This window comes from Callospermophilus lateralis, chromosome 10 (assembly GCF_048772815.1).
Source record: "Callospermophilus lateralis isolate mCalLat2 chromosome 10, mCalLat2.hap1, whole genome shotgun sequence".
NCBI classification, from domain to species: Eukaryota; Metazoa; Chordata; class Mammalia; order Rodentia; family Sciuridae; genus Callospermophilus; species Callospermophilus lateralis.
This window is the reverse complement of record NC_135314.1, coordinates 127,135,803-127,161,423: the sequence shown is the minus strand read 5'-3', so window position 1 is coordinate 127,161,423 and position 25,621 is coordinate 127,135,803. Positions and strand designations below refer to the sequence as shown.

The 25,621-nt window shown below is 35.8% G+C and overlaps 1 protein-coding gene and 1 pseudogene across 1 annotated transcript in view; both read left to right on the top strand.

Annotated features, from left to right (window-relative positions):
- Positions 1 to 25,621, top strand: part of Dnajc13 (DnaJ heat shock protein family (Hsp40) member C13) — a 118,702-nt gene that overhangs the window by 78,644 nt on the left and 14,437 nt on the right. The window contains exons 36-49 of the mRNA XM_076867431.2: positions 569 to 704; positions 5,900 to 6,084; positions 6,488 to 6,562; positions 7,511 to 7,630; positions 8,925 to 9,104; positions 9,893 to 10,060; positions 11,370 to 11,483; positions 12,763 to 12,879; positions 13,914 to 14,091; positions 15,095 to 15,186; positions 17,177 to 17,276; positions 19,011 to 19,085; positions 19,297 to 19,409; positions 25,300 to 25,469. Of these exons, the coding sequence (XP_076723546.2) occupies positions 569 to 704; positions 5,900 to 6,084; positions 6,488 to 6,562; positions 7,511 to 7,630; positions 8,925 to 9,104; positions 9,893 to 10,060; positions 11,370 to 11,483; positions 12,763 to 12,879; positions 13,914 to 14,091; positions 15,095 to 15,186; positions 17,177 to 17,276; positions 19,011 to 19,085; positions 19,297 to 19,409; positions 25,300 to 25,469 (1,823 nt within the window). The remainder of the gene's footprint in view (positions 1 to 568; positions 705 to 5,899; positions 6,085 to 6,487; positions 6,563 to 7,510; positions 7,631 to 8,924; positions 9,105 to 9,892; positions 10,061 to 11,369; positions 11,484 to 12,762; positions 12,880 to 13,913; positions 14,092 to 15,094; positions 15,187 to 17,176; positions 17,277 to 19,010; positions 19,086 to 19,296; positions 19,410 to 25,299; positions 25,470 to 25,621) is intronic.
- Positions 1,525 to 4,905, top strand: LOC143408707 (citrate synthase, mitochondrial pseudogene; annotated as a pseudogene).

The following is a 25,621-nucleotide window of genomic DNA, read 5'->3' as shown; positions in this document are numbered from 1 at the left end:
TTGTTAAATTGCTATACTTATCAGATACTAAAACAACAATCAATATATAAATCAATGGAACATAATATAAATAGGGTATGGACTTGTGAGTCAGAAGCCTGGGATAATTAACTCTGCCACCAATTGACTTTGTGTTTCTAAGTAAATTACTTACTATCAGTGAGTCGTAATATCCTCATTTGAAAAATGAAGATTATAATTTACACACCTTACGTGGCTATTTTGAGAATGAAATAGTGGCATTTAGCTCAGTGCTTGGCATAATGCTCTATAAACAGTAGCTTAGTTTTCTAAATTAACTAAAATTCTAAGAGTTTGATATGAGAAATATGTTTTAAGTTCTTATTTGAAGAATTTTTAGCAAGTTTTATTGAAATCATTGGATAGTTTTTTAGAGGAAAAATAAATTTCACCTTAATATTATATCATTTAGATTCCAGTTGGAATTAACTCCTTAATGTAAACAATAAAATAATAAAGAAAGTATTGGTAAATTATAAGCCATCTTTACCCTGTTGTGATTTGAGATCATCCAAGTGAAAATTTAATTACCTTTGGTTGTACGTAGGATATGTTTGAAAAAGTAAATAAAGCATATGAATTTTTATGTACCAAATCAACAAAAATAGTGGATGGACCAGATCCAGAGAATATAATTTTAATTCTGAAAACACAGAGCATTCTCTTCAACCGTCATAAAGAAGGTAAGGCATCTGTTATCACAGATTTTGATTCATCACCCAACTAATCCTATCATTAATTTTTTTCTATAGTATATTCTGATAGATTTTAGAATTATTACTGCAAAAGATAATTGGAATCACTTTTTCTTTCTTGTACTGGGGATTGAACCCAGGAATCCTTTGTCACTGAGCTGTACCCCAACCCTTTTTTAGAATTTTGAAAATTCTAAAAAGGGTCTTATTAAGTTGCCCAGGCAGCCTCAAACTTGGATCCTTCTGCCTCAGGCTCTAGAGGAGCTTTGATTACAGGTGTGCAACGACCACGCCTGGCTGTGGAATCACATTGATATGGGAAGAGTAGTTTTCTAAAGGAAGACCCAAAATGATGTTTTTTTTCCTACCTTCCTCTTCTTACTGTGGGTTTTTTGTTTTGTTTTGTTTTTTGTGGGTTTTTGTTTTTGTTTTTTTTCTTCCATTTCCAGCAAGTTTTCATTATTCCTTCCTGAGTGACATTTCCATTCCATGAAACTACATGGTTAGTTTTTATGTTTAGCCATGTAGCAGCAAACATATTAAATCTAAAATATTAAATGGAATTTAGAGTTGAAGGATCATTTAATGTTCTTCTTAAATTACATATAAAAGTCTGACTTTACTAACTCCAAAAGGCTCAGAAGGTTGAAAACACTAAAAGATGTACAGGACCAACTTGAACAGTTTCTATTACTTTCTAAAAACTCAACTTCTGTTATCCCAACAAGGTATTAAATGTTTTCAACATACTCCTGGCTTTCTGGACTGCTACCATTAGAGCTACTTAGATATTAAGGACAAAGAGCAAATGCACTCCTTGCCCTCGGCTCATTACCATACAGCCATCGAAACCTTAACGTCAGACACCAGACAAGCCTCATCTATTCACTCTCAAACAGTACTAAGCACACATTAGAGCCAGGTACTTTCACTTAACTCATGAGACAATTTCCTAAAGTCCACTCCTAAAAGCAGTCAATAAAACTAGTTCCTTTTATTGTTCTAGTGAGCCAGCCTGACACTTTCTTCTTGGAGCTGTGTCTCCCTTCTCAGGTGGAAGCCCTCCTAATAAAGGCTCTGCCTGTATATTTGTATTTGCATGACTCTGTTTCATTTCAGATTGTGAAGTTAAAGTTGGCAGTGTCCAGCATCACTGCCACATGGCCTTGCAAACATGTTAATTAATCCTACACCCTGAAACCACACCTACTTCACAGATATCAGTGTTTTTCAAACTGTCACAGGGGACAAGAAGATCTTGAGAGAGATGAAAGGAATGAGTGATGTAAAAAGATGTGCAGGACCACTTGAATAGTTTCTATTGCTTTCTAAAAACCTGAACAACCTGAGTTGGGTTTGATGTAGCAGATGTACATGGGTTTGGGAACTGAAGTTGGCTTACAGAACAAAGTGGGAGACTCATTTGCTATAGGATGATGTTGGAAGAGAAGGAAGAGGGTGGTGGAGTGTTGAGTAATTGAAGAACAGATGGAGTAGTAATTTAAGTATTGGAGGGGACAGTCCGAGGATATAGAAATCGATCATTAAGGAGAGCAATGATTAATTGATTCATTCTTGGTATATGAATTGAACTCTATATAAAATATTTTAGTAATATGGCACTCACCAGCATGCATAATCAGTTTAGAAATTCTCTTTAAAACCACTTGATTTATTTTTCCTTTTTTAAAATTTTTTTTAGTTGTAGATAGACACAATATCTATTTATTTATTTTTATGTGATGCTGAGGATCGAACCCAGTGCCTCACACATGCAAGGCAAGCGCTCTACCACTGAGTCACAACCCCAGCCCCACTTGATTTAATGGCTGATAACTATATTAGCCACAAATTATTGTGACTCAGTGCTACTTTGCCTCTTGTTGAAGCTGTCTTCCATTCTTCCCATGGGGGAGCTTATACCCAGTAAGTTCTGGGTGGGGGTTCTAATTAATTCACAATTCTTTCTTACCAAATATATGGATGTATGTATCTATATATGTTATAATAGGAAAACAGGATCATTTATAAAGGGCACTTTTGCTTTTTTTTTTATTTTAAGACATCTAAAAATGAGTTAATTTAAGGCAAATTATTGCTCAGCTTTAAAAGGCAAAAGGCTTTATGTTGATTTCAAATGGAAGAACAGAAGTACTTATAAAATTATGGCAAATTTATTGGCATGGTCCTATCTAATAGATTAGCTTTTTGAAAAGCAATAATTGTGCACCTGTGTATGATAACTTTTGCCTTCAAATCTGCTTATCAAAACATGGAATTAAGGTGGGTGTAGTGGTGAGTGCCTGTAATCCTAATGATTCTGGAACTGAGGCAGGAGAATCACAAGTTCCAGACCTGCTTCAGCAACTTAAAAAAGTAATAAATAAAAAGAGCTGGGGATGTAGCTCAGTTGCAAAGTGCCCTTGGGTTCGATCCCCACTACCAAAAAAACCCCAAAACAAAATAAAAAATGGAATTAGCTAAATAAGAATTTTGTTTTATATTATAGTAACAGATTATATTTAGTATTTTCAAATGTTTAATATAATTGATTAAAAAAAGAAAAGTAACTTGTTATTCAGAAAGCAGAATATAAAATACAAATAAAAAATCAGTCTTTTTTTAAAGAGGTGTTTATCATGAATGTTAATGCAGGTTTTTTGGTGTATTTGTTGTTGCTATCTGTGATAAGGTTTAAAAGATCACATGGGTAAAAGAAAGTAGGTATTGTACAAAGTATCACAACAACTATATGGCAACCTCCTTCATCCATTGACGTGGCCTCTGGTAGCAGCAGCTTCTGTTTTTGCCACATCTCTCTCCTCTTCTTCCCTCCTCACCAGATCCTAGAGTTGCCTGCTATAGCTTTACTCACTGCCGCCACACAGCTCTTGAGTGCCAAGAACACATCCTGTCTTGTTCTTGCTGCCCAGCAAGCCATACTTCTTTCACTAATTTGAAAGGCATATTGACCAACCTGATACCTTAGCAGGGCAGAATTAAGGCATTCAGGCAGCAATATGGCAAGACAGTGGTGGGCCAAATCACTGGGGACATGATGTGTGGTGTCATGAGAGGCATGAAAGGACTTGTATATGAAACATCAGTTCTTGATCCCAATGAGAGCATTCTTTTAAGAACCCCTCCCTGAGGGCTTATTTTGGCTACTGATACCTGTTTCTGTCTTGGGATCTGTCCAGTTATCTTAGTTTTCAAAGGAGTGGACAAAGAAGGCAGCTCTGCCTTCTCATGTGTTCACCATGCTGGACAACTTTCCTACCAATCTGTACCCCATGTCTCAACTCGTTGCAGCCATTACAGCTCTCAATAGTGAAAGTAACTTTGCCTGGGCATATGCAGAGGGTATTAATCAAACCAAATACTGGGAGTTAATATATGAAGATTGTATCGATATCATCACAAAACTACCTTGTATTGCTGTAGAGATCTACCAGAATCTCTACCAGGAGGGCAGCAGTATTGGGGTCATTGATGCTAAGTTGGGCTGGGGCCACAATTTCACTAACAGGTTAGGCTATACTAATGCTCAGTTCAGTAAGCTCATGTGCTTATACCTCACCATCCACAGTGACCAAGAAGGTGGCAATGTAAGTGCCCACACCAACCACTTGGTGGGCAGTGCCCTTTCAGACCTTTAACCATTCTTTGCACCAGCTGAATAGGCTAGCAGGGCCTCTACAAGGACTAGTGAATCAGGAAGTACTTGTCTGGCTAACACAACTGCAGAAGGAAGTTGGCAGAGATGTTTCAGACGAAAGAACTACAATTGGAGCACACTCAATTCAGGACGGGTTGTCTTAGACCATGGCCATGTAGTACTAAGGAAGACAAATTCACAATATTCCAGTCAGTGAGAGTTTGCTCTGAAACACCTGCCTAATGACCCTGTGTTCAAACTTGTTGCTCAATTGTACGAGATTGTGCCCACTATCCTTTTGGAGCAGGGAAAGGCCAAGAATACTTGGCCAAATATAGATGCTTACATTGGGGTGCTGCTCCAGTACTATGGCATGGTGGAGATGAATTGCTACATGGTCCTCATTGGGACGTCATGGGCACTGAGTGTGCTGGCACAGTTCATCTGGAGCCAAGCCCTAGGCTTCCCTTTAGAAAGGCCCAAACCAAACAAATGGTTTGATGAAGTTTGGTGGACTCTAAGTCAGGATAAAACTGGAGACTGGGGGAAACTGACAACCAGAAGATGAGGAAGCTTTAAAGTATACTTTTGTCTCAGGGGTCCTTTAGGATTCAAGATTAAAGTTTATCTGAGACACTGAAAATACATTTGAAGTTAAAATATAAATTAAGACTTTAAAAGATTTTTTAAAAAACCATATTCGAAGTGAAACCAGATTTAGAGATGCTGCAATTGTACCTTCACAGCAGGGAATCTCTGCAGCAGGCAAAACCTGATTCTCCGTTGATACAGTCAATTGCAGGATCTGTGCTGTAGCTCTGTAGTGATGCAGCAGAGCCCAGCCAGTGACTTCTTTCTGGGTTCTCATCTCTCAAATTCGAAAAATGAAATCCACAGACAACAGAGAGTAAGAGTAAAGGCGTGGGATTTATTCAAGTGAGAAGAAAAGAAATGAGGTGGGGGGTGGGAATAGCGGGTTGTCAACTAAGTATGCTAGTCTAGGAATTAATATAGTTACCAGGCAGAGTCATTGATCACTATCTATGCTAAACAGATGGAAAAGCGCCAAGGCTATTGGTCTGTATTTGTATAAAAGAGGTATTAGAAAATCGAGTCTGTAGCCTTTACTCAGATCTGGCCTATGGCCTGCTCCCTGCTCCCTTTTCCTGTTGCCCCAGAACAAACAAGTTGGCTGGAATGTTTGGAATATTTCTACAGGTTAATTTCATTGAGTGGTCTTTGCATTTTAAAAAGGCTTTGGGGGGGGAGGGCATAGCCTGCCTGTGTTAATACCTATCCTATCTTGCTCAAAAGTATGATTAATTTTCCAAAAAAATATTATTTAATTTGTTGTATAGACTGAAGTTAGGAGATATTTAAGATGTTGAATATTTTCTTTTTTTTTCTTTTTTTTTTTTTTTAGGCAACACAATTGAACATGGTGTCAGCATCAACTTAAAACCATTGCATGATTAGTTTTTGTTGTGTTTTTTATTTTCCCAGTACTAACTTTTGGTTATTTCAGATTTACAGCCTTATAAATATGCAGGGTACCCCATGCTAATTAGGACTATAACAATGGAAACTTCAGATGACTTCCTTTTCTCGAAAGAATCACCATTATTGCCTGCAGCTGCAGAGCTAGCTTTTCACACCGTCAACTGTTCAGCCCTCAATGCTGAAGAGCTCAGAAGGGAGAATGGGATAGAGGTAATATGAATAGACTTTGGGCTTATCTTTAAGCTAGTTAAGGAAAATTAAATGACGCATGACAAAGAGAATTCACCCAGTACAAATGCAGTTGATATGGTTTCTCCTTTAATTTATTCTCTATATTCTAGTACCAAAATTAAGAGTAAAAATGGAGCTTTAGTTCTTAATGTGAATTTGAGGATACTGTGTTCAAAATTGGTAAAAGGAACTGTTGCTTACAAAGTAGCTTATGGGAATTCTTAAAAGGGACAGAACTTTGAGGAGTCCTTGATAGTTTATTTAACAAGTTAATTTAGTTACCAGATAGCTAACACTAAAAAGTTATCTTATTCCTGCTAGAAAATGCTTTTCAGATTTAAAGTCAAAATGAAGAGTTAATGGCTCATTTCTTTCTCTGAAGGTATTACAGGAGGCATTCAGTCGTTGTGTAGCTGTCCTGAATCGCTCTAGTAAGCCAAGTGACATGTCAGTACAGGTAAGGCTAAAACTCTGGCTTCAAGAAAGTTATACTAGTAATGCTTCAAACTTCATATGAGAATAAATTAGAGGGCTCATTAAAACACCGTTTTCTGGCTTCTAGTCTTGTTCCAGGGTGAGGCCTGAGAATATGCTTTTCTAACAAGTTTCCAGGTGGTGTTGCTGCTGCTGCTAATTTGTGCATCATACTTTAAGAAGCATTGTACTATTGTAGTGTACTGGTCTAATTTTTTTCTTTCTTAGAGTATTTTAAACTCTATGTCTCCGTTATCAGCTTAAAATATTTGTCGTTTCTTTCATTCTTGTTTTATGTATCTCCCCTGCCCTTTCCCTAATTTCCTTCTTTACCTCTCCTCCATCCCTAGCATTTTATTTGGCTATTCAACAATAGTTGAATTCTTTGACAGAAAATTCATCAAGAATTTATTATGATTGTAGAACAGTTCTTTTTATGTGGCCCTTTGCTTATGCTAGCAAAATTTAAAATATAAAACAGTTGAGTACTGGTTTTTTCCTCTTTATTGAAGGGTATTATATAAAAATTGTGATATTCTACCATGCAAATAAACTGAATAAAAATACCTTGATTTAGAGACAAGGAAACTTTTCTTACAAAGGTTCAGAGAGTAAATAAATATTTGAAGATTTCATACTTTACCCAGTCTAAAAATTCAAAAACTATTCTTAGGTTATTGGTGGTACAGAAACAAGCCAGGGTTGATTTTGCCATGTTTTTCATTGTAGCCACGGTTTTCCAACTTCTGCATCTATGAGAAATCTGAATTAGAAAGACTCATGATACAATAGAAATGTTCTGTTTAATTTTGGAACATCATTATACACCATTAAGCATTATTCACAAATCTCTTCTGATTTGATTTCTACTGTCTTAAATAAGGGATGCACATGTGACTCTCCTTTTTTTGCTTTGTTTTGTTATCTGTAGGTGTGTGGACACATAAGTAAGTGCTATAGTGTGGCTGCTCAATTTGAAGAATGCCGAGAGAAGATCACAGAAATGCCTAGCATCATCAAGGATCTCTGTCGAGTACTATATTTTGGCAAGGTAGAGTTTCTAATGATCTCTGGGTACAGTCAGTAATGAATTTTCTTTTCAAATAGCTTATCCCCGATTTTATAAGTAGGTTGTTATCTCAGGATTATTTACAAGTAGTTTGCAACTCAAAACATTGTTCATAGAAATTATACTATATATGAAGGCTTTGACCTGGTGCTATGACATAATTTTTATTTCTTTAATATTGAATTTGAACCCAAATCCATTTAGATTGATGCTAAATTAATGGAAAGCAAAAACTTCAACTTTCCAGAGCCTCCAAGTGATAAACTGTGTTTTAAGATACCTAAGTTTATTAATCCCAGCAGCTTGGGAGGCTGAGGCAGGAGGATCACAAGTTCAAACCAGCCTCAACAAAAGCAAGTCACCAAGCAACTCGATGAGACCCTGTCTCAAAATAAAATACAAAATAGGGCTGGGGATGTGGCTCAGTGGTCAAGTTCAAACCCTGGTACCAAAACAAAAAAAAAAAGGAGGTAGGGCTTTATTCCTAGCAGGCCCACAAAAACTAAGGCTCAAGTGACATATGTAAAGGAAGTGAGTTTCACCTAATTTCCAACAGAGAGAAGGAGAAAAGGCCGAACTGAATAAATCTAATAAAAATAAAGGACCATATAAAGCCTAAACTTAGGGTTCATTCGCTGCCTAATGAGAAAGGCTGTAGACATCTGAGAGCATATGGTTCCTTCCCAATCCAAAACTGCTGAGGGAAGTGGCTGAGAGGAGCCACAGTTGGTGACAGAGAAGTAGAAAGGGACTTCTTAGATAACTGGGTAAGTTGTGTTTAATAGAACAGGATGGAGGTGGGTGATCATGGACTAAAGTATGTAGAAGTTAGAGCTTAATGAAACTACCGCCTCAACTCTATCTACTTGGTGTCCTTAGAAATAGTATGAATACAAACTCTGATAAAATCAAGTTAAATGCTTGTATCTGCACAAAATGATATTGTATGAAGATCACCAGTGGGGAGTTACTGTTGATGCCCTAGCCCACTTTTTAAAAATCATAAATACTAGAAATAGGGAAAAGTATATTCCCAAATCTGTGGACACTAGTCTCAAAGATGGTAACTCTATCTCATCATGAGGTCACTTTTTATTTTAGACTTAAAAGACTGTATATAGTATTGTTTTAAATGGAAGTTGAGAATACAGGCAGAGGCAAATATTTTGGAAAATAAAATATTGCTAGTTTGACATACATTCACAACCAATTTCTCTTGGGAGTTTTTGTTGTTATTTTTTTAACCTGTGATTTAATTCTGTATTCTTATTTTCAGAGTATTCCACGGGTGGCTGCTCTTGCTGTAGAATGTGTCAGTTCTTTTGCTGTGGATTTCTGGCTACAGACACACCTCTTTCAGGCTGGAATTTTGTGGTATCTGCTTGGTTATCTATTTAATTATGACTATACACTAGAAGAGAGTGGTATTCAGAAAAGTGAAGAAACAAACCAGCAGGTAACTTTTATTGCTTTAGTATTGAATTTGAACCCATATCCATTTAGGTTGATGCTAAATTAATGGAAAGCAAAACTTCAGGTCTCCAGAGCCTCCAGGTGATAAACTGTGTTAAGATAACTAAGTTTATTGTTTTTTAAGCCCCAAAACTTTTTATCTTGACAGCTTATATTTGAAGGTTTTGAAGCAAGGGAATTTGCAGTAGCTTATATTAGACACAATTTAAAATTTTTCTTAATTACTCAGAATCAACTTTGTGACTTGAAAATTGAGTTTATATAATAGAAATGCAGTAATATACAGGCTTTTGGGGCTAGCTTTCCCACAGACACTTGAATACTTGTCTGATTTTTATAGATATTTTTGTGTGTATCCTAAGTGTTGTCATTTATTGCTCATATTGTCAGCATGTGCCTGCCCCACTATACTTCCAAATGTGATTCTGTAAATATTGCATAGATACAAATGCGTACATAGATTCTGAAGGTCTTTCCTGTAAATTAAAAAATAAAAATAAAAAACTCTAATGCAAAAGCTTTATCATGTCAGCGTTGGCATTCTTGCACCTTTTTATTGTTGACTTTTTCCTCCTTAAAAAGGTCCCCTATGGGGCTGAGGACATAACTCGGTTGGTAGAGTGCTTTACCTTGCAGGCACAAGGCCCTTGGTTCAATCCCCAGTGCCACCAAAAAAAAAAAAAATCCCTATGATTTTGATTCCATGAAGTTTCTATGTTACCTATGTAAGAAAACAGATCTTCTTTAATGTTTCAATTTTTTTAATAACAGGAAGTAGCCAACAGCCTTGCCAAACTGAGTGTCCATGCTCTAAGTCGTCTTGGAGGGTATTTGCCTGAAGAACAAGCAACCCCAGAAAATCCAACTGTAAGGAAGAGTTTAGCTGGCATGCTGACACCCTACGTTGCTAGAAAGCTTGCTGTCATTAGTGCTACTGAGGTATGTGCTTCAGAAGTAGCCTGTTTTTATGAATAGTTTGATCGTTAAAGTAGCAAAGGAGCATAGTAATATTGCTTATTCTAATGAACCCTGAATTTGGAAATTTTCACATGCTAATTCTCTCAGCCAAGAAAGTTAATTTGTTTTGGATTAATGATAATGATAACAGCTCTTCAGTTCAAGTCTCTACAAATATAAATTAACTTTATGTTTCCCAGCTGTGGATCCCACCATAATTCTTAGCAACCTTGAGTCACAAAGGGACAGAACAAGAAAGTGAATTTGGAATGATGTTTCACAGTGGGCAGAGTACTGGAAATCAAGGGATGAAATGTGTTTTTAGCTGTTTCTTTTAAGCCATAGTCTATTCCCACTTAAGGTTGAAATCCAGACAGTAAATAGATAAGTCATACCTATATACATGTGCATGCACAAGGATGAGATGACTTTATATTTGATGGAGGTTATATCCTCTCTGCTTAGTCATAGCACAAAGCTCTGTAAATGTAAAATGTAGAAGATTTTTATTTGGACATGTAAGGATGTGTCAAATGTCTATCTCTGTTTACACTAAACATTGAGGAGAGCTAAACAAAGTGAAAGCACCTTGGATGGCTAAGCAGTCATGTCTGCTGAACTCCTTAATGTAGCTTTGAATCAGGGTATAGCCAAGAAAATCTGGACCAGCTTTGTCACTCATAAATATTTCCCTTCATAAGGATACACTTCAACCCAGGCATGGTGGTACACACCTGTAATTCCAATGGCTCAGGAGACTAAGGCAGGAGGATCACAAGTTCAAAGACAGACTCAGCAACTTAGGCTAAGTATAAAATAATGGTGTGCTTCCTACAGACTTAGATTGTGTTTTCAAATATATAAAGGTAGTATAGTTTGATTCTTTTTTAATATTTACTGTGTGTTTATTAAATACTATAATACAAAATATTGAATTTTCACCATAGCAGAACAAATGTTAAGGATGTTGAAATCAGACTCAAACTTGAATCCCAGTTCATCACTTACTGGTTGTAAGACCTGTGATAAGTAATTTGGTCTTTCACAATCTTGTTTTTTTCTCAGCTGCAATACTAGTTAGAGTTACTGGGCTACTTCTTGAAATCCATTGTATTTAATGTATCTTGATTGTTTAAGTAGCAAAGGAGCACAGTAATATTGCTTATTCTAATGAACCCTGAATTTGGAAAATTTAGACATTAAAAACAAGTCATAACTTCAGTCATTTTATTTTAATGGTAATGTTACAAAATGGTCATGTTACAAAAAATGATGATGTTCTATCTCCTAGATTCTGAAGATGCTTAACAGCAACACAGAAAACCCCTATTTGATATGGAACAACTCTACAAGAGCAGAACTATTAGAATTTCTTGAATCACAACAAGAAAACATGATTAAAAAAGTATGCTATTGTTTTATAAATTTCTTGGGTAATTTATTCTTGGAATCTTGGAATTTCTTGGAATCCCAGAAAGTGTGTAACGGTATTGATGAACCAGAAATGCACAATTTATCTGTTGGGTGTTAATCAAGGCAATGGTTTTTTTGTCACCTATAGCTCATTTAAGAACAGCATCTGTTGTTTAAAATAATACTTTGTTGATATTACTACTTTCTATTTAATCAGTTTTTGTACCCAAAGGCCTTACTTTAATTGTTCACATGATCCTCTTTTCTCCAGTAAATGCAAGTTGCTTTACAGTGTCAAATGAAAATTTCTCCTACCATCCTACCTTCCAGTGAAGAAGCTAGTTAACCATGAGGTTGGGGGGCAGGCAGTGGCATGGAAAATAAGGAGGTACCCTAGATGATTGGATATTGATGGTTTGAAGACCATTATATTTGTAGTTACGGAGTTTTTGTTAGAGCAATCATTACTCTTACATCCTAAATAACTCAGAATTTGTTGATCTTTTTTTTTTTTTTTTAACTCATTCCGTGATAGTTACATAGGATTTTTTATAAAGTTTTTGAGAATTACAGAGCTAGTGAGAGCAAGTCTCACATTTCTATATCATCTCCTCTTTTTTTCAGAATGCACTTTATAATAAATTGTAATGGATTACTTTATAATCCATTCTATACTTTTACATGTTATTTTAGTATGACCTAACTTCCTTGTGATTTCAACCTACATCTTCATGGGAACTTTTTTCTCCCCACTCCTCTTCTCTTTTTTTCTTTTCCTTAAATGGAACCTATTCTTGATTTTGTAAGCTCTATTATATCACTGTCTCTTTGTATTCAGAAACTGTTTTCCAACACTTTCATTTAATGTGTTCCTTCCTCACACCCAATCCAGAAGTGCTCATTTCTCAGCTTTATTCCTATATAGCTTGATAGGCCAAATGTCTGCTGAATAGAGAGAGAGGAGCAAAATGTTGTGTATGCTTTGTAAACTCTAGCTGTAAGACACTTTGTTGGTCATCTCTGATCTTTTGAAATTTTTAAATGATTTCATTTAATCTTTCAACTAAAAATTGTAATTCTGTTCCAATTCCAGAGTCATAGTGTTCGGTGTAAACATTAATATTGCATTGAGTGCTGTGATGTGTATCAGCATTCTTCCTCTAGAAAATGAGTGGACTTATTGAATTGTTGTTCTGTTATGAAACTGAATAGGGATAGATTTAGAAATTAGATGTTAATGATTCTGATTTACATTCTTTTTTTTTTTAAAGGGTGATTGTGATAAAACTTATGGATCTGAATTTGTCTACAGTGATCATGCCAAAGAACTTATCGTGGGGGAGATTTTTGTTAGAGTGTATAATGAAGTCCCTACTTTTCAACTAGAGGTAAGCTTTCTACCTGTAATTTTGTCCATTGCCTTTGATATTGTGTGACTGAAAACTACTAGCTTATTCACGCTGTATGCGTTGAAATAAACCCTTCTCTTTGCGAAATTAATTATAAATTAACCTAACTAAGTATTTGATGAGTGATCCTGGACTACTTATAAGCCTCTTTATCTGATTGTTGAAGACTTGATTTCTTATGCATAATACTCCCCACTGTGCCCAGCATGTCTGCCTCCAGCTCCCAAAGTACAATGCCAGTTCCACACTCACTCCATCATATGGAATGTTAGACCACAAGACAAGAGGCTCTCTCTGGCCAATTATTAAAAGAAAATATAGGTTAATAGCAGAAAGATCTTTTAGATGACTCATCAGGTTATCTCTTGTAATGATCTATAATTATTTCCAAAAGCAAGGGAGGATCTTTTTCTTTTTAGTGCTTGGGAATCATGTTAGAATTTTTGTTTTTGTCTTATTTGTAGGACATAGCAAGGTGGATTTTGAGATTGATTTGTAAGGAGGAAAGCAGTGAGTGACACTTTATTTTAGAATTTGCTTTTGAGAAAAAAAGGAATTTCCTAAACCATAATGTATAATATTTATCACAGAAATATCTCATTGTATGTGTGTATAATTAGTATTAAGCAGTTGATATTAAGTGATTTGTGAAGTGCCCCAACTATGGTTTGAATTTATATTCTGAATATAGAATTTTTAAAAATATAAATGTTACATATCAATCAGTTATTTTGATAAAGCAAAGAAGTACTCTAAACTTAGAATTATTGTATTGAAGTACTTCTGGGAACTTACCAGATCTCTGAAAGTTAAGAAACACTCTACTGCAGTTTGGTTTGTTTCCTTCCCACCCAAATCCCCCGACCACACACAAGTGTATAAGTATATTCATGTGTATTTATAATATAATCTTGCTTACTTTCATGGGTTGAAATTTTTTCTTTTGCTATGAAATCTTTGTAATAGTTTATTTCTGAAGACACATATTTTTTAAATGTTCCTCTGCTTGACAGGTTCCAAAAGCATTTGCTGCAAGTCTCCTGGATTACATAGGCTCTCAGGCCCAGTATCTGCACACGTTCATGGCCATCACACATGCTGCAAAAGTGGAATCAGAACAACATGGAGACCGCCTGCCAAGAGTGGAAATGGCTTTGGAGGCTCTGAGAAATGTCATAAAATATAATCCAGGTGTGTGATTGTACCCTTAATTAATTAAAGAGTTCTAAAAATTTCCAATTCTTAATTTTATAAAAAAAAAATTCAGGGAAAATTATACTTGATTATAATGTTATACTTGGTATAATTTAAAGGGAAATTGACCTAATAATATTTACTACCTACAAATAGTAGGCTAAGGAGAGAGATGAGGCACCATGCTTAGAAGAACTCATCTCTCTAAAGAGAAAATGAGTCTGAGTTGAAAAGGCAGAATAATTTGATAGTATGAAATTTCACATTGATGACACAAACTGGCATAGCAAGTGTAAGTGCTTAGATTTATTCAGTAATCTAAATTTTGCCTCTTTTCTAGTACTAACATAGTGCTGTGTTCCTGTGAACACTGATATTTTTGAAAACTTGCCTGAAGTTTTTAGTGTCTAAAAATTCAAATAATAAAAAGGTGAGAGTTTCCACTCTTAAACATCAATCTATAAGAGGATGCTTCCAAAAGTATTAGCACTCCAGCCTGACTCCAGAAAGATAGATGAGTGAAAATCTAAAAGCTTTTTCCAATTCTAATTTTGATAACTTTAATGTGATAATATAGAATGTAAAACCTAAAATTATACAATACTTGAACACTCCAGATCTTTTTGGTACCAGGATTTGAACCCAGAGTCATTTAACCACTGAATCACATCCTCAGCCCTTTGTTTATGTTCTTTATTTTGAGACAAGGTCTGACTAAATCCTTAGGGCTTCTTATAATGTCTTTCTTGCCTTTAGCCTGGGGCCTAGAGGCAGGGATGGGATTTAAAACATGAAAACAAAGAAAAATTAAGAAACTATAATATTTTATTTTTTGCCTTTTAGTGCTGCTTAGAGATACTTCACTCGCTTCATGTCATAATGGTTAAAAAGGATCATCCACGACTTATGATTAACAGTAAACAACTGTGTGTTATCAGTTTTCTAAAGGTCTGTAATTTAGAATATCTTGGAAATAAAAACCATTTTGTTTACTCCCTAGGCTCTGAAAGTGAATGCATTGGTCACTTTAAGTTAATATTTTCTCTTCTCCGGGTCCATGGAGCTGGTCAAGTGCAACAATTAGCTTTAGAGGTAAGAGTATTCTATACTAAAAGCGTGTTCCTTTTCCTATCACTTAACTAAATACAGTTTGAGCATCAACTAATTATCTGAAGTTGGATAAAAATATGCATTTTTAAAATTCTACCTATTAATAATGTTTTTCAAGGTGTTTCATTTCTAGGTCCTATCTGTCATACATCAGGGCTTTGGGTACACTGTGAAATGTCCTAGTCAGAAGATTAAGGAATAGGCTTTACTGGAGAAGCTTAGAAGCCACAGATCAGCAAGAGGGGGAGGCAGGGTTTCCCTGACTTCTCTGTCTCTACAGAGAGATATAATGAAGCCAGGACACTGCTTGGCTGTGCACTGTGGGTTTTCATTCCAGAGAACTCACCTTGTACTCTCCCTTCAAATCTAGTAGCAAGGTAACCTTTTTGGTGAGAATTACAAATAGGCACCTGGGTATACTGCTGTTAATAGGTGTTATCTAGGAAAGCCAGCTGCCAAAATTTGTGGGTCTTAAGGGTTCAAAAGAAGTTGGAGGTCCCTTCTTCAGGAGATTGAAACCACTGGTCCTATGGGATGCTACTTGGGTGCTACTTTTCCTCTAACAGAAGCAGAAAGTCCCTGGTTACAGGTGTTCTTAGTCTAGGCACCCCAGGGTAAGCTCCCAGGATCATTTTTCAGATGATTCTGTTCATTGTAATGCACATAATTTATTACAAAGAACACCAAATTCAACCCTATAGTATCAGGTAAAGAAGTGGTTTATGAATAAATCACTTAGATTTATCTTTTGATTTAAAACAGATTCTTAATAGACTACTAATATTGATATAATAGTAACATTATTAATCTAGACTACTTTGCTTTGATTCTGAACATGGTCCAAGTTAAGTGGCATTGATCTTTAGACATGTATTGTAAAAGTCAGAATTGAAAAATTATTCTTTGTTTCAAGTCAGCTTTTGTTTCACTCTGACCAAAATACCAGACAAGAACAACTTAAGAGGAAGGAAAGTTTATTTGGGACTCATCATTTCAGAGGTCTCAGTCTATAGAGAGCCAGCTCCAGTGCTCTGGGCCCAGGATGAGGCCCCACATAATGGCAGAAGGGCCCAGAGGAGGAAAGCACCTCACTTCATGGTGGTCAAGAAGCAAAGAGAGAGAGCTCTAAACACCAGTAACAAAATAAAAACCCCAAAGTCATGCTCCAAGTGATCATCTTCTTCCAGCCACAGCCTACTGCCTGTAGTTACTGCTCAGTTAATCCACATCAGTGGGTCAATCCCCTGATCAGATTATACCTCATAATCTAATCATTTCACCTCTTAAAAGTCTTACATTGTCTTACATATAAGCTTTTGGGAGGCACCTCCTATCTAAACTATAACCTCCTCTTTTAAAGAAAATAGGAAAGGTAGCAGAATAGAACAGTTACTATTATGGCATTATGTAAAAATGTGGATGTGTAACCGATGTGATTCTGCAATCTTTGTAATGTTTTGAATAACCAATTAAAAAAAATAAAGAAAAACATACCTATTTCATTATATAGAAAGAGATCTAATCTGTTGTGTCGAGTGTTAAAGACATTTACTTTCTTCCTCTATGAGCAAAAGAATGTCCCAGAAGTGAAGATTATTATCTTTTAACTGCCTACCCCAAATCTGTGATTGGAAAACACTACACTACTACACTGTATGCCATAGTCATATTTTTTCTTTGTTTTCATGTTTTAAATCCCATCCCTGGCCTCTAGGCCCCAGGCTAAAGGAGCATGTTCTATATAGGATTAAAGTTTTTCATGAACCTTAAGGTTATCAAAAGATAAGATAACTTTATCAAAAGATAAGTCTCAAAGTAATAAGACCAATCTTTTAAAATTAAAAATTTCTCTAAAAAATTAAATATTTTGTGTTCCAAACATTTTGTCACTTCTGTTAAGTCTATATTACTGAATTTCATTAGGTTTGAAATTATCTCCAAACCTTTTTATGTCCTGTTGATTAATTTTCAGGTTGTGAATATAGTGACATCTAACCAAGATTGTGTCAACAATATTGCAGAATCAGTGGTTTTATCCAATTTACTGGCTCTTCTACATTCATTGCCATCAAGTAGGTATATTCACAAATGGCATTTTGGAAACCATAGAAGGACCAACCAAGGGAGGGGAACAGTTATAAAACTGTTGCAAAACCTCAGGCAAATATCATCCATCTTTAGTTTTGAAATATTTACAGTGGGATTGTTTATACTAGATTTGTCTTTCTAATTGTATTTTACATAAATTAACAAAATTATCTTGACTTTCCATCTCGAAGGTTGAAAGTTGGAGGTGAGAGAGGAAAAGCAAAGGAAAATAACCTGGGATTGATTGTCAGGTTTTTTTCATGAGTAATTGTACATGAGTAATTGAGAATTAACTAGTATTCTGTGGTTTTTTAAAAAAGACAGTCTTGGTTGCTAGAAAACATTCTTAAGATAAAGTTTACCTTGTATTAAACTTAGCATTGTCTTCCTTACTTTGTGTCTATTGACAGAGATTATTACCACAAAGAATAAAAATTTACCAACCTAATTTCTTGAATACAGCCTGTGTTAATGCAGGTTGCTCAGAAACTCTACAGTTATCCAGTATAATAGTTTTGTAGTTGTGCCAGAGCCAACATTGAGATTGCTTTTCAAAAGCAAGATGTTTAGTGTATCAGGCAATTGCAATTTAAATCCACCCTCACCACAAACCATAGAATACATTGCACAGGTGACTTTGCTAAACCCTTGGATGTCGTGTTAATCTTAATTTTATGTCTGTTCACCTTGAGAGTAGGACCCTATCTCTTTGATCATCCCATTGCTTGGCATGTATTCAGTGTTTCTTTATGTTCAGTGAATTGAGTGGAGTTGAAATTTCATTGAGTAATTTTTATTTTTTAATAAATGACTTGCTTGAATTATCTGTTCAAAATGACAACCTGGAGAAATAATTTGCAGATTGTTTTTATTATACCCACAGCCTTAGTTGGTTTTTTCTTTTTCTGTTTTTATTGGTTTTCAATAATTTTGTAAGGCTTTAAACAATACAAAACTAAACTGGTTGGTAAAGAATGTAAAACAGAAACCATAGTTTTAAAGTATAACTTCTACCTGATTCATTGTCAACATTTTAATCTTACAAGTAGCTGACATCTAAATATTTTCGTCAATTTTGCCATCACTTACACATAATCTAGACTAAATTATCTACCTTATACAGTGTTTGCTAATGGATATTGTTATTATTGTGTTGTTTTAGACTCAGCCCAGTACTTGACAGTCTCTACCCTCTTTGATAACACTTTTTTCCTTTGGCTTTTTGTCTGTCCCATTTGATTCTAAAAGAGCAAAGTTCAGTAGCCCAGTATACTTGCACATCAAAAGGCAATGAGTAGGTGAGAGATGACCTGTGTCCAAAGGATATTATTATGTCTTAGAATAGAGCTCTGTCTTACAGTGATTACTTCCTTATTTTCCTGAGATAGTAGTATCATGTAAAAATCTGAGATGCCGGGTAGGGTGTCCTCTGGATGTGTTTGCTGTTAATATTTAGATAGGAAAACATTATGCCATAGTAGTTATGAGTGTGGACTTTGGAGTAGATGGATGTAGACAGAAAACCTAGCCATAGAGCTCACTAAGTGTGAAATAATGGGCTGGGTATACTGGGCTCCTTATCATAACACAGCGTTGCTGGTTATTGTGAAGATGAGATATGATTCCTTATCTGGAATACCTAGTTAATGTTTGGCATAGAGTCAACGTCTAGTAAATGTAAGGTCGATACATTCCTTGAAATGTCTTTTACTCTGCAGGTCGTCAGCTTGTTCTGGAAACTCTTTATGCTTTGGCATCAAGTACAAAAATAATCAAAGAAGCAATGGCAAAGGGTAATGTATAGAGTTATTTTTCATCCAGTCTTGTTCAGCACTATGAAGCATATCTTGAGTTGCTTTTTGTGCAATCTGATAAATTAGAAGAATGCTTTGGAGACCCTTAAAGTTTAAAAAACATCAAACAGCACTGAGTTGAAATAAGGTTGAAAATGAATTCTACTAATTGAAAATAATATAAGCACTGATTCTTTTTTTTCCTTCTTAGGAGCTTTGATTTATTTATTGGATATGTTCTGTAACTCAACACACCCACAGGTTCGAACCCAAACAGCAGAACTTTTTGCCAAAATGACAACAGATAAACTGATAGGTCCAAAGGTGAGTATAAAATAAGTTCTCAGAAGGAAATTAATTAATAAAACTCTGTTACTTTGATACTGATTTCATGATATTCACCAATCTGAGATGGTGAAGATAAGAAAATGATGTGAAAGTTGAACAAAATTCCTGAAGTTGTTGCTGTATGTTACTAATTGAGAAAACTAGTCAGGGAAGCCGTACCAGAATTGAAATGTTTGAAGAGAATGTGTGGATTATGATGATAACTGTTTATCTTTCTCAAAGAGAGAACGGAAGTACATTTAGGTTATGAAAGAAGGCAGGTTAGACTTCACTCTGCAAGGATTGGCTTATAGAGGTAGCTAGTGAGGCACTGGTAATCTGTATCTTTTACATTCCACTCCTGAATTAGTAAGGTTATGCAACCCACAGGAAGTGAAGTTTTTTGGGGACAGGAGTATAATGACTCCTCTGCTTTCCTGCTGTGCAGGGAGACTTTTTAATCCAAAACTGGAGGTGACCATATGATCTCTGGAGCCATGGTTCAATTTGAAGAGAAGGAATTTACTTCTGAGTAGAATTTCATTCAGACACAAGTATAATCAAAGTTCCCTAATTCTATTATTAGATCAGTTTCACAAGAGATAGGGCTCATAGTGCCAAGCCCACTGAGCAGTACATCAGAGGCATGGGGGAGCTACAAAAAAAAAAAACTTCTATGCCTTACTACCAGAGTCTGATTCAGGAAGTCAGGGGCAGGGCCCCAGAATTTGCTTTCTTAGTCCATTTCCCAAGTTATTCTTTTGGAACCTGTCTGGACTAATATTTGAGAATCACAGCTCCAACATATCTGCCAAGGTACCTAGGATAAGGAGAGTCTACAGGTTACCTACTTCCATCTGAAGCCACAGTGGCCTCCCTCAGATGTATTGAGCCTCCATGAAAAGTTTAGTTTGAAAAAAAGTTGTTCAAAGCCAATGAACATTTTTAAATCAGTACAACAAATTAGAGTCAGTTGTCGCTGTTGTTTTCTTGCTTGATCTCTCAGTCTAGATGTTAAGAATCTGTCATAGGACCCAAAATAGTTTTACTATAGTATTAAATAATAGTCTGCCTTTAGCAAGGTTGATGAGATGTGGGAATTACCTTTGGATGTCTACAAAAGAGTCCATAAAAAAATGAATATTGAGTCAGGCGTGGTGTCTCACACCTGTAATCCCAGCAGCTTGGGAGACTGAGTCAGGAGAATTGCAAGTTTGAGGCCAGCCTCAACAACTTAGTAAGACCCTGTCTTAGAATAAAAATAAAGAGCTGGAGATGTAGCTCAGTGGTAAAACATTCCTGAGTTCAATCCCAGTACAACCGTCCCTACCCAAAAAAGAATTAATGTATAAATATTGATATTTAGTATTGAGTTTTCTTAAGTCAAGAGTTGGGTAGCACATAACTACAATGCCTACTATTAGATATTTTAAATAGTGTGTTAGATGTTTAAAATAACCATGTACTGAAATTGAGCTCTCCAGCAATGTTTTTGGCCTTTGACATACATGTGGGACAAATATTATGAAGGTGAATGTCTTTACATTTAAATTTTCTATATAGGGAAAATCAGCACCTTAATTCAATGATTTGCAGCAAGAGACAGCTGAGTCAGTAAACTCTTTAATTTTTATAACAGCTTTATTGAGATATGATTGACACACAATACAGTTCAATGATTTTTAGTATATTTATGGATTGAGCAACTATAATCAATTTTTTGACCATTTTTATCAGTACAAAAGAAGCCTCATGCCCTTTAGCAATCACTCTCCTGTCCACTTTCTCCCAGGAACTACTATGCACTATACTTTCTCTATAAATTGTGGAATTACATATAAATGGAATCGTATAATATAGTCTTTTGTGACTGGTTCCTATCACTTAGCATAATGTTGTGAAGATTCACCTATTCCTTTTTATTGCCAAACAATATTCCACAATTTGTTTACCTATTTATCTCAATGAACATGTGAATTTTTTTGCTATCTGAATAATACTATTGTGAATACTTGTGTACAAGTTTGTGTGAGCATTGGCTTTTGTTTTGAAATGGAATTTCTGGGTCAGATAGTAATACTAGATATAACATTTTGAAGAATCATAAGTGTTTTCAAGTGGTTGCACTGGCTTTACATACCAGCATTATAATATCTCTTTATCTTCCCTAACACATGTTATATGTTTTTATTATTATTATTATTATCATAGCCATCCTAGTAGGTGTGAAAGCACTGTCTTACGGTTTTGATTCACATTTCCCTGGTTAATGATGCTGAGTATCTTTTCATGTATTAGCAGTTAATACAACTTTCTTAGAGAAATGTCTCTTCGTATCCTTGACTAGTTTTTAACTTGGATTATTTTAGTTTACTGTCCTAAACTACTCGGGAGGCTGAGGCAGGAGGATGACAGGAGAAACCCAGGAATTCAAAGTCAAATCTGGGCAACATAATAAGACCCGATCTCAAAAAGCGGGAAGGGGTGGAACAATGAAACATTCAATGTGGTTTCAACTTTCTTAGAGAAATGTCTCTTCATATCCTTGACTAGTTTTTAAATTGGATTGTTTTAATTGTTGAGTTGTAATTGTTCTTTGTGTTTTTTGATACTAATTTCTATTATTTGTACATTTTTTTTCATTCTGTTGATAATTTTTTTCATTTTCTTGATCATGTCCCTTGAAGCAGCAAAGTTTTAAATTTTGATGAAAACAGTGTTCTGTTTGGGTTGTCAATGTTGCCTAACAGTTGGGTTTCTAATTAAGTATCCAGGTGTCTTTCCAGAAGACAGTTTTGTTTAAAAGTTTAGAAACAAGAAGTGATTATGTAAGAGATGAAGTGATTGACCTGGAATAGCAAGTTGGCAGCATGGCATTGTGAGCAGAGCTTGTTTTGTTTATCACAATCCTGAAGCTGCTAACTTGACTTAATGACTCTGGATGTCTTCTCTCCAAACCTAAATTTCTTTTAACTTCATAGGGAAAATTTAAAATAAATGGCCTTTAAAACCTGCTTCAACTCTTAGTGCTTCTTTGATATATATATATCTCAGAGCTTTGTGAGAATGTGTTATTTACTGCAGTTCAAGCAGGAGACTCTTGATGAAGAGTGACATAATCACCTGCTTTTGTTCTCTGTAGAGCTGAATTGTATTTTGGCATGATGATCTCAGCATACTTAAGAGAAAATATATAATTCTAAGCAGGAAGTGTGAATCAGGCGGTATAGCGATACCAGACTTCAAACTATACTACAGAGCAATAGTAACAAAAACAGCATGGTACTGGTACCAAAACAGGTGGATGGACCAATGGTACATAATAGAGGACACAGAGACCAATCCACAAAATTACAACTATCTTATATTTGATAAAGGGGCTAAAAGCATGCAATGGAGGAAGGATACCATCTTCAACAAATGGTGCTGGGAAAACTGGAAATCCATATGCAACAAAATGAAACTGAATCTCTTTCTCTCGCCATGCACAAAAGTTAACTCAAAATGGATCAAGGAGCTTGATATCAAATCAGAGACTCTGCGTCTGATAGAAGAAAAAGTTGGCTTCGATCTACATATTGTGGGGTCGGGCTCCAAATTCCTTAATAGGACACCCATAGCACAAGAGTTAATAACTAGAATCAACAAATGGGACTTACTTAAACTAAAAAGTTTTTTCTCAGCAAGAGAAACAATAAGAGAGGTAAATAGGGAGCCTACATCCTGGGAACAAATTTTTACTCCTCACACTTCAGATAGAGCCCTAATATCCAGAGTATACAAAGAACTAAAAAAATTAAACAATAAGAAAACAACCCAATCAACAAATGGGTCAAGGACCTGAACAGATACTTCTCAGAGGAGAACATACAATCAATCAACAAGTACATGAAAAAAAGCTCACCATCTCTAGCAGTCAGAGAAATGCAAATCAAAACCACCCTAAGATACCATCTCACTCCAGTAAGATTGGCAGCCATTATGAAGTCAAACAACAACAAGTGCTGGCGAGGATGTGGGGAAAAGGGTACACTTGTACATTGCTGGTGGGACTGCAAATTGGTGTGGCCAATTTGGAAAGCAGTATGGAGATTTCTTGGAAAGCTGGGAATGGAACCACCATTTGACCCAGCTATTCCCCTTCTCGGTCTATTCCCTAAAGACCTAAAAAGAGCATACTACAGGGACACTGCTACATTGATGTTCATAGCAGCACAATTCACAATAGCTAGACTGTGGAACCAACCTAAATGCCCTTCAATAGATGAATGGATAAAAAAAAAAAAAATGTGGCATTTATACACAATGGAGTATTACTCTGCATTAAAAAATGACAAAATCATGGAATTTGCAGGGAAATGGATGGCATTAGAGCAGATTATGCTAAGTGAAGCTAGCCAATCCCTAAAAAAAAAAATGCCAAATGTCTTCTTTGATATAAGGAGAGCAACTAAGAACAGAATAGGGAGGAAGAGCATGAGAAGAAGATTAACATTAAACAGGGACAGGAGGTGGGAGGGAAAGGGAGAGAGAAGGGTAATTGCATGGAAATGGAAGGAAACTCTCATTGTTATACAAAATTACATACAAGAGGAAGTGGGGGAAAGGGGAAAAAAACAAGGGGGAGAAATGAATTACAGTAGATGGGGTAGAGGGAGAAGATGGGAGGGGAGGGGAGGGGGGGATAGCAGAGGATAGGAAAGGCAGCAGAATACAACAGACACTGGTATGGCAATATGTAAATCAGTGGATGTATAACGGATGTGATTCTGCAATCTGTATACGGGATAAAAATGGGAGTTCATAACCCACTTGAATCAAATGTGTGAAATATGATATGTCAAGAACTGTGTAATGTTTTGAACAACCAACAATAAAAATTTTAAAAAAAATTTTTTTTAAAGAGAAAATATATATATATATGAAATAAGCCTGTGAAACTGGCTGATTTCATCCTGGTGATATTATTTGATATAAAACAAATGCCCTCTTGTGGGAGCCTCGAAATTTCTTTTTCTCCTCCAGAATAGTTAGGTGTCTGTGGAGCAGCTGGCTTGATTTTATTTTGTGTATGCCCTCTGTCACGTAACCAACAGTTTATTTTCGTTCCTTGGGAGCTAGAAGTTCAGAGCTAAAATTGTGGTAGATATCACTACCAGTTACTCATAGCTTCTGGTGTTTCTTTTGCATGCTAACTTCATATTGGTCTTCAGTCTTTCAAATAAGTAAGCGTTTGCCAAATACCAGGAACTTAGAAAATAAGTAATTAGCAAAGCAGACCAGGTCAGAAAGGTTTCCCTAAGATGAGCTCTGAGAGTAGTGTGACATGGAGTGAGAACCATGTGATGGGAAGGAAGATACTCTTTTCCCTTTGTCCTTTATGCCTCAGTAATTTTTGATCTGTGCATAGCATTTGTTGGATGGATTTTTTTTTTTTAAGCTACTTTTTAGAATTCTTTTTGGAAGAAGGCTCATTATAACATAAAACAGCAGCGTTAGCATGAGAAAAACTATAGTTTCTGAGGGCAAAGGGTGTGAGGAAGAGTTGGACAGATGAGCTAAGTGCATTCTCAAAAGAGGTTATAGCACATGCATGACACCACAGGGGAGACTCTGGAAACTTAACACTCTGAATTTCTTAATTTTTTTGAGTTAGAGAATGGAAATAAAGCTTTGATAGGTAAGTAGGGCCAAGTCATAGTCTTGTTACAGTTACCTTTGCATAAACTAAGGTTTTTCTCCCACTCCAGAATTTTTAGATAATAGTTATTTCTTATATCAGTCATAGAAAAATTGCTCTGATATTCTCAGAAAATTGTAAAAAGCAAGCTGAATATTGAGATGTTTCCAACAGTTCTTGATTTCTTTCTCAAACCTCCTCCCATAGGTTCGAATTACATTAATGAAATTTCTGCCTAGCGTTTTCATGGATGCTATGAGAGACAATCCTGAAGCTGCTGTACACATTTTTGAAGGAACTCACGAAAATCCTGAATTGATTTGGAATGACAGTTCCAGAGATAAAGTGTCTACAACAGTGAGAGAGATGATGCTAGAGTAAGTAAAGACAAAGATAATAACTTGAAGCCTTCAAATAAAATCCCCAGGAAGGGCAATCGTTTACCACTCTGCCTCTCTCCTAAGACTCACTCCAAAGGTCAATGTAAGTGTTATGTTGTGACTAAAGTTTGGTATTCCTTTCCTCCTTT